At 36.3% G+C, this 12,035-nt stretch overlaps 1 protein-coding gene across 1 annotated transcript in view; it reads left to right on the forward strand.

Moving 5' to 3' along the window:
* Positions 1-12,035, forward strand: part of LOC103195433 (ankyrin repeat and KH domain-containing protein 1) — a 173,635-nt gene that overhangs the window by 51,697 nt on the left and 109,903 nt on the right. The window contains exons 3-5 of the mRNA XM_042780711.1: positions 6,345-6,501; positions 8,420-8,567; positions 9,281-9,428. Of these exons, the coding sequence (XP_042636645.1) occupies positions 6,345-6,501; positions 8,420-8,567; positions 9,281-9,428 (453 nt within the window). The remainder of the gene's footprint in view (positions 1-6,344; positions 6,502-8,419; positions 8,568-9,280; positions 9,429-12,035) is intronic.

The raw sequence follows: 12,035 nt of genomic DNA on the forward strand, positions 1-12,035 counted from the left end.
CTGATAGAGCCTGGTGTGACCCCTGACACTATGACCCCTAGTTGTCTTTGTTGTTGAGGTGTGGGAGTTTTCTTTAAATCTTAGGGATAAGTCCCTTGTCAGGTATGTCGTTGCTAAATATTTTTTCCCAATCTGTAGGTTCTCTTTTTACTCTTTTGGAGAAGTCTTTTGAAGCACATAAAAATTTAATTTTTAGAAGGTCCCAATCATCTAGTTTATCTTCTGCTGTTTGTGCATTTTGGGTTGTGCTTGATAGTCTATTTGTACCATAAATTAGGGCCTGTAAATTTACCCCTAATATTTCCTTGAGGAACTTTATAATTTTAGGTTTCACATTTAAGTATTTGATCCATCTGGAGTTAGTTTTTGTGTGTGGTGTGAGACAGGATCTAGTTTCATTTCTTTGCAAATCAACAATCAGTCTTGCCAGCACCATTTGTTGAAGAGACTATCTCTTCCCCCATTTAATGGATTTCGGCTCTTTTTCAAAGATCAGATGACCATAAGTTGATGGATCTATTTCTGGGTTCTCAGTTCTATTCTACTGGTCTGTATGTCTGTTGTTGTACTAATACCAGGCTGTTTTGACTACTGTAGGTGTATAGTAGCTTTTGAGATCCAGAAGTGTGAGACCTCCTCTCTGTTCTTCTTCTTCAGTAGTGCTTTGCTTATCTGAGGTCTCTTTTCTTTCTACATAAAATTGGTTATTAGTTTTTCTATATCCTTAAAGAATGTTGATGGGATCTGTATTGGGAGTGCATTGAACGTATAGATTGCTTTGGCTAGTATAGACATTTTCACAGTGTTCAGTATTCTTATCCATGAGCATGGTATATTCGTTCCTCCATTTATGTAGATCTGTTATGGTTTCTTGAAGTAGTGTTTTTTGTTTTCTTTGTACTGGTGTTTTGTATCCCTGATCAAATTTATTCCCAAGTATTTTATGTTTTTGGAAGCTAATGTAAGTGGTATTGATTTCTTATTTCCTTTTCAGCAATCTTTTTGCTGATGTAGAGGAATCCAACTGATTTTTTTATGTTGATCTTGTATCCTCCTACTATGTTAAATCTCTCAATTAGTTCAGTAGTTTTATCACTGAGTTTTTTGGGTTTTCTATGTATAGGATCGTATCATCAGCAAATAGGCATAGTTTTACTTCTTCCTTACCAATTTGGATGCCTTTGATTTCCTTTTCTTGCCTTATTGCCTTGGTTAAGACTTCCAATACAGTACTGAATAGGAGTGGAGACAGAGGGCATCCTTGTCTGGTTCCTGTTTGCAAGGGAAATGGATTCAGTCTCTCTCCATTGAGAATAATGTTGGTTGTTGGTTTTGCATATAGGTTCTATTCCTAATTTTCTGAGTTGTTTTTTTTTTAAATCAGGAATAGGTGTTAGATTTTATCAAATGCCTTTTCTGCATCGATTGGTATGATCATTTGTTTTTCCTTTATTTTACTTATGTGATGGATCACACTGATTTTTTTTTATATTGAATCATTCTTGCATAGCTGGTATGAACCCCACTTGGTCATAATGTATTATTTTTTTGATATGTTGCAGTCTGTTGGCTAGGCTTTTGTTGAGGATTTTTATGTCTGTATTCATGAGGGATATTGGTCTGTAGTTTTCCTTTTGTGTGATGTCTTTGCCTGGTTTTGGTATCATGGTTTTCATAAAATGACTTTGGGAGGATTCCATCCTTTTCTGTGTTCTGGACTTTTTTAGTTAGGATTGGTGTTAGTTCTTCTCCGAGTATTTGGTAGAATTCCCTAGTGAAATTGTGTGGCCCAGGACTATTTTTTGTTGTTGGTAATTTTTTTATAACTTGTTCAATTCCTTCTTTTGTTATGGTCTGTTCAGATTTTCCCTCTCAGTCTGTGTTAGTTTACATCAGTAGTATGTTTCTAGAAATCTTTTCTTCTAAATTTTCAAATTTCTTAGAGTACAGTTCGTCATAGTATCCTGATATTATCCTTTTTATTTCAGTTGGTTCTGTCATGACGTTGCCCAATTTGTTTCTTATTCGTCTTATTTATATCCTCTCTCTCTTTTTCTTCAGTAAATTTGCTAGTGGTTTGTCAATTTTATTAATTTTTTCAAAAAACCAACTTCTCATATTGTTGATTTTTTTTCTATTGTCTTTCTATTTTCTGTTTCATTTATTTCTGTTCAAATCTTTATTATTTCTTTTCTTCTGGTAACTGTATAGGCTGTTTTTGCTGCTCTTTTTCTAATTGTTGGAGATGTTGTGTTAATGTGTTGATTTTGGATCTTCTTTTTTGATGTGTGTACTTACTGCTGTAAATTGGCCTCTGATCACTGCTTTTGCTGTGTCCCAAAGATTTTGGTATGTTGTGTTTTTGTTCTCATTTGATTCAAGGAGTTTTGAATATCATTTTTTATTTCTTCTATTACACAGTTATTTTCAGTGAGGGTGTTATTCAGTTTCCATATGTTTGCTCTTTTTCCATTGATCTTCCTATTGTTGGTTTCTAATTTTATAACATTGTGATCTGAGAAGATGCTTTGCATTATTTCAGTGTTTTTAAATTTATCAAGGCTTGCTTTGTGGCTTAACATATGTTATATCCTGGAGAATGTTCCATGTACACTGGAAAAGAATGTATATTGTGCTGGTGTTGGGTGAAGTGCTCTGTAGATGTCTATAACGTCAAGTTGGTTGGTTGTATGTTGTTTAGCTCTGTGTCTTTGTTGAATTTCTTTCCAGTTTTTCTATCTTTCATTGAAAATGGTATATTAAAGTCTCCTACTACGACTGTGGATTCATCTGTTTGCTTTTTAAATTCTGTAAAAGTCTGATTTATGTATTTTGAAGCTATTTCATTTTGTTGCATAGATATTTGTTATGGTTATCATCCTCTTTTTCAGTCGAGCCTTTAATCATTATATAATGTCTTTCCTTGTCTCTTTTGGTGATTTTTGTCTTAAAGTCAGTTTTATCAGAAATTAATATTGCCGTTCTGACTCTCTTTTGTTTGCCATTTGCTTGGTATCTTTTTCCAACCTTTGAGTTTTAGTCTATTTTTGTTTTTGTCTCTGAGGTGTGTCTCTTGTATACTGGGTCATGATTTCTTATCCAGTCTGCAACTCTGTCTCTTGAGTGGTGCATTTAATCCATTGACATTCAGTGGAATTATCAACAAGTATGAATTTGTTGCTGTCCTTTTGTTATGTGTTTTTTCATGGTGTTGCTTTGTTCCATAATTTCTTGCACTGAGCTCACTCTGTTTATGAATCGTTTTATCATTTTCTTTGTTGCTATTGTTTCAGTATTTGGTAAATATTTGTGCTTGTCCTCTTTTTTTTTGATGGGAAGGTTTATTATTTTTCTTTGAGGTTACCCTGTGATTTATTATTCTCTTCCCAAGTTTAGAACAGTCTGTTCTATCTTGCAATTGTGTTGACTTCCTCACCATGTAGAAGTTCTATAACTGTACTGTTTTTCCCACTTTGTGGTTTGTAGTTGTCCTCATTGCCAATTGATGTCTCTAGTTCCCCGTTCACAGTCTTGTAAGCTTATATTACTTTCGATACTTCCATAATTGGGTTGGTTTCTGGGTTATGTCATCATGTGTGTTAATGGTTGGTTGTTGTTGGCTGTTGCTGGTTCACTGTCCAGAGGACTCCATTTAGCACCTCTTCATTTTTTCACCTGATTTATTATGGGCATGCTTCCTTGATAGTGTATGTTGATCTTTCTCCTTCTTTTAAATGGTTAGATAATTTTCTGTAGCTTGAATGCACCATGATTTAACTAATTCCTTGCTGAGGCATATTTAAGTTATTTCTGATTTTTCAATGTCACAGATCTTGTACTTTATTCTTATTTATCTATAACTTTTGCACTTGTGCAGGTATCTCTATGTGATAAAATTCCAAAAAAGTGGTATTGTTGGGTCAAACAATATGTAAAATTTTGATAGTCAAAATTTTAGTCAATTTTGAGGGGCAAATTGGTCCGCGAAGTTTGTACCAGTATTCGTTCCTATCAGTTTTTAAGAGTGCCTTATACCTCAATCTTATTTTTTTTTTGTCATTTTCATAGATGAAAAATAATGCTTTACCATCTTAGTTTGCATTCATCTTAGATTAGTAAATTACATAGTAGCTGTTTTAAAAAATGCTGGAAATCCATTGTCTGGTTTTGCATGTATGATATCTCCAGTTTTTATTTTCCCTTAATTTTATTTATGATGTCTTTAATTGGAAGGAAGTTTTTACTGAAATTTAAAAAATTGAATATCAAATTTATCAGTCTTACTACATGGCTTTTAGAGTTTGGTCTTATGCTTAAAAGCTTTCCCCACGTAAGCATTAGAAAAATACTACATAATATAATTGTTTTTCTATGCTTTTATTTTTAACATTTAGATCTTAAATCTTTCTGGTATTTATTTTTGTGAATTGGGTAGAACTCTGGTGATATAGTGCCAAAGGCATTTGACTGCTAACCAGAAGGCTGGCAGTTCAAACTACCAGCCACTCCTCGGAAGGAAGATTGGGCAATCTACTTCTGTAGTGATATCACCTCTGAAACCTAAAGAGGGGTCGCTATGATTCGGATCTGACTCAGCAGCAGTATACTACAACAACAACAACAACAGCTTTGTTTCTTTTCAAATTGATAGCCTAGTTCTGAGCAGTATTTATTGAATTAGCCCTCCTGTCCTGATTTAATACGTCACCATTAGCATACATTCAGTTAACAAATGATTTAGGATATTTTTCTGGTCTCTAATCTTTGATACAGTTACCTTTCTCTGTTCAGGTAACGCATAGCATCATAATACATTTGATACTTACTTTGCAAGCTCTCTCATTTCCCTTTTTTTGTTGTTGTTATTGTGGTGGTGGTGGTGTTGTTGTTTGCCGTCGAGTCAGCCCCTACTCATTAGCGACCCCTCCTTGGGTTTCCGAGGCAGTATCGCTACGGAAGTAGGATTGCCCAACCTTCCTTCCGAGGAGTGGCTGGTGGGTTTGAACCGCCAGCCGTCTGGTTAGCAGGCAAGTGCCTTAGGCACTATGCTACCAGAGCTCCTGTTATCGTGGTAGTGAAATTTATATGTCAACTTAGCTGGGCCTGTTGAGTGGCTGGGCAGCTGGCGGTAGTTAGTCCCCATGATGAGACTGGCAGTCAGCTCCATGGTGGGATCTACCACAAGAAGCTGAGTAGCTGCCTTTGGGATGTGGTCTGCTTCCTGTATATAAGGAAAAGCCTTGGGAATAGTCTCTAGCTTATGGCACCCTTGGACCTTGAATGTAACCGTGTCGTTGTTCAGCAGCCTGCCATGCTCTGCCAACCTTGGGACTTAAAACGGACTTAAATTAGCAGCCTGCTTTGTGGTTTGGTAACATCAGGACTGTGCCTTTTTACTTGTTAACCTTGGGCTTGTCAGCTTCGGCAGCCAGCAGCTGTCTGAGTAAAGAGAAACACCTCTAGCTCCTGTAGGCCAAGAACAGGAGGCAGAGCTGGACCCCAAGGTTAACGTGCTTTCACCAAGCTCCTAGAGCCTGGCATTTTGAACTTGGACTTAAAGCCTCGAACTGTAAGAGAATAAACTCCTGCTTGTTAAGGCTATCCCATTTGTAGGTACATCCTTGTCAGAGCAGCACTAGGTAACCAGAACAGTTATTTTCCAAATTTGTATTGACATTTTCTCTCATTGTTTGGCAATAAAAGGTTGTGGTTATATCAGCTAAATTTTATGTCATGGTGGTCACTGACTTATAGAAGCTAGAGAAAAAGATTTATCAATTACTTAGACATCTGATAGTCCTACTAGACTGTGAACTCCTTAAGGGCAGGAATTGTGCCTTTTAGTCTATCTCTAATGTCTGGTACATTGTAAGCACATGATAAATGTTGAACATAAGGATGAACTTAATTTAAAATATTGCCACAGAAGATGGTTCTAAAGTGGATATTTGACCAAACGAAAAATCTGTTGATTGCTTATCATAATATTACAGAATATCACCTTCATGATTACTGAAAATAGTATAGACAGATTTGATCTATTACTGGAGATCGTATGGTATGACTATGGACTTTGAAAGAAATTTCATTCATTTGATACAATAAGCATCATATTCAGTCACATTTGGAGTTAGGCAGAGGGGAAATTAATAGTACGTACATTGTAAAGATGGAAAGACTAAAGGCTGGGGTGACTGAAATGACCAGTATAAGACTGTCATCCTTATATATGGGGACAATATCATTTCTTTGAAGTAGAAAAAATGTTTAGAAATGTAATTACAATTTGTCCTTGTATGTTTTTTCTCTCCCTGTGCTACCTGATTGATTGACATGCACTGAAGGAATTGGCAAATTGTCAACTGCTGATGGTAAAGCTTTTGCAGATCCTGAGGTACTTCGGAGACTGACATCCTCAGTTAGTTGTGCACTGGATGAAGCTGCTGCTGCACTGACACGGATGAGAGCAGAAAACAGCCACAATGCAGGACAAGTAGACACGTATGTGTTTAATGACTTTTGCTGGGTGTTAGACATTTTCTTGAGTGAATTTTTGGGAAGTAAATGATTTGGGTTAAATATATCTTTTGGAGAATCTTATAACTTTACCTAAATGGATATTTTAAGTGTGTGTGTGTGTGTATATATATATATATATATATAAAATATATTTTTATTCTTACATTTAACTCATATTCAGCATTCTTATGGAATGTACTATATTAAAAACTGAGAAATCCAGACTAAATAAAATCTGGTTTCCATTTCTAACTGCTTACTCTAAGGATTATAGTAGAAAACTCTAAACTGACTGTTTGAATAGTAGTAAATGAAACAGGTTGCTAATGCAATAATCTACTCAAATATGGTCTGTATACTTGAGAGCTTGTTAGAAATGGAGAGTCTCTGGCCCAATCTCAGACTTACTGAATCAGAACCTACATTTTAAGAAGAAACTGAGGTGATTTGTATGCACATTAAAGTTGGAAGTTCACCAATTTCTTAATCACTCTGCAGTAAAATTCTTTACTTAGATTTTTACCTTCTAGATAAAAGTTTAGGCCATAGGATTATACCCCACAAAGTCTTTGGGAATCTTTAAAGATGCTGGTATTGTTCATGACAGTTTGTAAGGAGGCACTAGTAGCGTTTAAAAATTTGTGCATCTAAGGCAGTGTTTCTACATGTGTGTATTTGTATGTGCTGTAAGAACGTCCAGGTGTATAGGAGAACTAACAAGGGGCAAGGTTGTGGTGGCTTCTTGGCCATATCCAGCTACCCAGAGGGAGCGAGTAGTTGGACCTGCGGGCTTTGGACCATGATTTCAGAGGACATCAAGCTCAGTTGGCATAACATACTACACAAAAACATTGTTCTGCATCCTACTTTGGTGAGAAGCAACTGGGATCTTAAAAGCTTACAAGTGGCCACCTAGATGCAACAATGGGTCTCTTCTCATCCAGAGCAAAGAAAAATGAAGAAAACCAAAGATGCATGGAAATAATTAGTCCAAGGGACTAGTATACCATGATCCTCAGCCTATATGATCATGATATCAGAAGAACTAGATGGTGCCTGGCTAACACTGTCAACCAGTCGGAGGGGGATCGGTACAGGAGATCCTGGAAGCAGTGGGAGAACAATGTGGAACAAAACTCAAAATCATTTGAAAAAAAAAAGGACCAGGTTTGCTGGTCTCATAGAGCTTGGTGAGACCCCTAAGACTGTGGCCCTTAGTTACCCTTCAGGTCTGGAACTGAACTCACTGCTGTGGCTTCTAGCCAAACAATAGATGGGCATATGGGGTGAACATTTACATGAGGTAGATAAACTCCTTGGAGCAATCAGTTGTGGGAGAACAGAAGGGCAATGTTTCCACTGGGAGACAACATGGCAGGGAAAGACACAGGGAAGAGGTAACTACAGGAAGGAAGTGGGAAGAGCTGTTACATTTTCAGTCAATGTCATGAAACAAAATGTGTATGAACTGCTGTGTGGAAAATGAATTTGCTCTATAAAGTTTTACCCAAATCACAATAAAAGTTAAAAACAAACAAACAAACAAAAAATTTGTCCATCTAAAAAGCTGAAAGAAAACAAGAAATCAAATCATGTGTATGTCTCATGCTTTAAAAACTTTCATTTAAAATTTAATATGACACTATGGTAGAACATTTTGAAAGATAATAATGATGGCTATTTTCATATTTACTTCTTGTCTCTCTGGTTTGGTTGATACACTTAAATAATTCACTAGATTTGCAAACAAAATGTTCAGCAAATAAGATGTTCATATAATTTTTTTTCATAATTATATCAATATTTTTCTATGTATGGATTAACTCTTTATATTAAATATAATTTATTATAGGACCCTGCATCTTTCTGAATCAGTTAATTGGTGAATGTTTGTTTGCAGTCGCAGTTTGGCAGAAGCTTGTTCAGATGGGGATGTGAATGCTGTTCGTAAATTGCTAGATGAAGGCAGAAGTGTAAATGAACATACAGAAGAAGGAGAAAGTCTGCTGTGTTTGGCTTGTTCAGCAGGGTATTATGAATTAGCACAAGTAAGCAGCAATAATTTTAGTAATTATAGAAGGGTTTTGATATTTTATTTATTTTTATTACTTACAAAAAAAATTATAATAAGAGACCAGGGCCTTTTCCCTCCTTCCTTTATGATAATAGGTAAAATAAAAATAGATGAACAATTAATTTTGTTGCCTATACATACAGCTGGGGATGGTTCATTTTTCTGTCACTTAAGACTTACTCAAGACTAATACTAATGAATAAGGAACACAGAGAAACAGTAATCACATTTTAAACTTGTCTTTAGAAATAATACATAAACTGTAATGGAGAGTAGTTTACTTTCATTGCATCCAGATTATCACAATTCTTTTAGTTTTTTCTTTCTGTTAAAGGAATATTGAGAAATAGTCTTTTTTTATCAGTTTCTGTCATATTAATACAGTTCTGTTGCTCTCTTGCTAACAATCTTATGTATAACACAAATTTTGGGGTAAGAGTAGTTACATTTCTTAATAGAATAACTAATGGGATTGCCTGTTTAAAGATTAATATGTAATGGTATTATAAAATACAGCCTTTAACCTGACATAGTAAGCACTGAACACTGGCATATTGTCCCAGTGATTCCTTTTGATTTTTCCTTACACCCATTTAAAAGATTATTTTTTTGATTCATTATATTCTCTAGGAATAGTATTAAGAATAAAAGTGACAATTTCTCTCTGTGTGTTTGTGTGTTTTAAAGGTATTGCTTGCTATGCATGCTAATGTTGAAGATCGAGGGAATAAAGGAGACATAACTCCCCTAATGGCAGCTTCCAGTGGGGGTTATTTAGATATTGTGAAATTATTACTTCTTCATGATGCTGATGTCAATTCTCAGTCTGCAACAGGTATGTAGAGAATGACACGTTAAAAGAAAATAACTTGATATAATTAATTATAACTTTAGAGATAGAAATTTGAATCCTGGGGAAAATCAGTTGTAAGCTTATAGAATACCTGCTAAAGGGGCAGGGAGGTGGCATCTTTTGACCTCTAACTACACAAGATGAAGACAGAATCACCATCAGCAGCCCAAGGCCTGTTCCTATGAGGTCAGACATGCCACCTCCCTCCGGCCCTCTTCACAATCTTGACACCAACTGTCCCTCCCACAGCACCCACCACCTCTTTGCTGGGTTTAATAATTCACTGCAGTGGCCACACAGAACTCAAAGATTATGGAGTTTATTAGGGAAGCAACAGGCTACAATTCAAGTTCAGGAATGTGCTCAGGATACAGTTCCTTGATCAGTACAGTCTCCCTTCTGCTGTGCCCTCAGACACACCTCTCTGGCCCTTGGCCTTTTGGCCTGGCCTCCGCCTCTGTGGGACAGGTAAGCCTGCCACTGAGTCCCCTGCCTCTTAGTTCCACTGCCACCATCTCTCAGCCACATGTCTCTTAGCCAGCAGTGAGAATCCCCTCTGCCTCTAGGAGGGCTCATTTTAAGCCTGGCAGAGTAGCAAAACTAACCAATCCCAACATCAGAGTTCTACACACCTGAGAGAGAGCATACTTTCCCAGAAGATTACTTTGTGCTGCTCCAGCAGAAATACCCCAGGTGGATGACTTTAACAATCGGTAGTTTAAAAGCAGCTACTCAGTTACTCATAGCAAATTTCACCACAATTATTATAGGGAATAACTATTACCAGCTGCCCATCCAAGCTGACACATATTTGCATGGTCCCACCCAGTAATCCAGTGGGAGTTGTTACAAAGACTATGGCTAGAAAAGCCATATCATACAATTCACTACACTGCAAAACCTTACCCCTTTGTGTAGAATATCTGAGTAAAATACAGATTAGTTTGATACTCTCAAAAGTCTTTTTGAAAAAAAGGTAGATTCTATTCAGTCAAGATTGATGATTTTTTTTCTTCTGAAGACAATTTCTTTTTCCCACATTATATGTGATGTATTGAAAAGAAAAGTTGCTGTCAAGTTGATTTCAGCTAATGGCAATGACCATCTATGTGTGTCAGAGTAGAACTGTGATCCATAGGGTTTTCAGTGGCTGATTTTTCAGAAGTAAATCACCAGGCCTTTGTTCCAAGGTGCCTCTTGTGGACCCTAAAGTCTAACCTTTCTGTTAGCAGCCAAATGTGCTAATCATTGCACCACCAAGGAACCCTGTTTGATGCATATGGAGGCAAAATTATTAACTGTATCTCCTATTTCTGTTTTCATTTAAATATAATTCCCTTGACTTTAAATTATGAGTTAAATTGAGAGTGTTTAGCCTATAAGGTTTTTCAGTCAAGTGTACTGAATAAATTTACTAAATATTCTTGTGGTAGCATGGAAACTGGCCTCATAGGACTAGTCTTTTAATTGCTTATGCTTTGCATAATCTTAGGCAAGAGGATCCTTGGTCTCATGTCTTGAGTTACAGTTGTAGTTAGGTAGGGAGTTTCCTTGAACTTAATTTATACAACTGTGAAATAACCACATGGTTTAAAAATGTTTTTAATAATGAAAGCATGTTTTCTATTAAATAAATGTTAAATGTAACTTAATTGGTTTGATGGGGCAATCTACTTCCGTAGTGATACTGCCTCGGAAACCCAAGGAAGGGTTGCTATGAGTCGGGTCTGACTCGACAGCACATAACAACAATAATAACAAACTCCATAAAAGTATTGTAGGCTGTTTTGCTGGTCACTTTGTCTTTGTTGTAATATGCACAATGTCTGAGAGGGTAGAACAGTTAAATTCTGCACAAATTGGCATCTGAAATGATAGTTTCAGATAGTTCTATCTGAAATTCAAAACAATCCTCTTTAGTCCCCTACTGTTGAATAGTTAAACCATCTCTTCACCTCCTTTAATAAATAAAAATTCTCAAAATAAAATCCAGAGGAATGGATAAACAAAATGTATATATACACAATGGAATATTATTCAGCCAGAAAGAAAAAGGAAGTCTTAATACATGCCACAACATGGATGAACCTTGAAAACATTATGTCAAGTAAAGTAAGTCAATCACAAAAGATAAACGTTATATGAAATACCTACAGTAGGCAGATGTATAGAAATCAAAGTTTAATGGTGGTTACCAGAGGTAACAAGGAGGTAAGAGGAAAGGGAGAATCATTGTTCAGGAAGCCTTGGATTTCTGTTTATGGTGATAGAAAATTTGGTAACAGTTATTGGTGATGGTTGCACATGATTGATGTAATTGTTGTCACTGAATTGTATACGTGCAAAATTCTGAATTGGCAGATGGTGTGTTATCTATATTTCTACAAAACAAAAAAAAACCCAAACTTATTGCTATCGAGTTGGATCTGAGTCATCATGACCCCTCTTTTGGGTTTCTGAGGCAGTATCACTACGGAAGTAAATTGCCCAGTCTTCCTTCCGAGGAGTGGCTGGTGGGTTTGAACTGCCAGCCTTCTGGTTAGCAGTCAAATGCTTTAGGCACTATGCCACCAGAGCTCTTATATTTCT

This window comes from Orycteropus afer, unplaced genomic scaffold, assembly GCF_000298275.1.
Source record: "Orycteropus afer afer isolate SDZICR_OR568_19922 unplaced genomic scaffold, OryAfe1.0 scaffold00056, whole genome shotgun sequence".
In the NCBI taxonomy this organism is placed as follows: Eukaryota; Metazoa; Chordata; class Mammalia; order Tubulidentata; family Orycteropodidae; genus Orycteropus; species Orycteropus afer.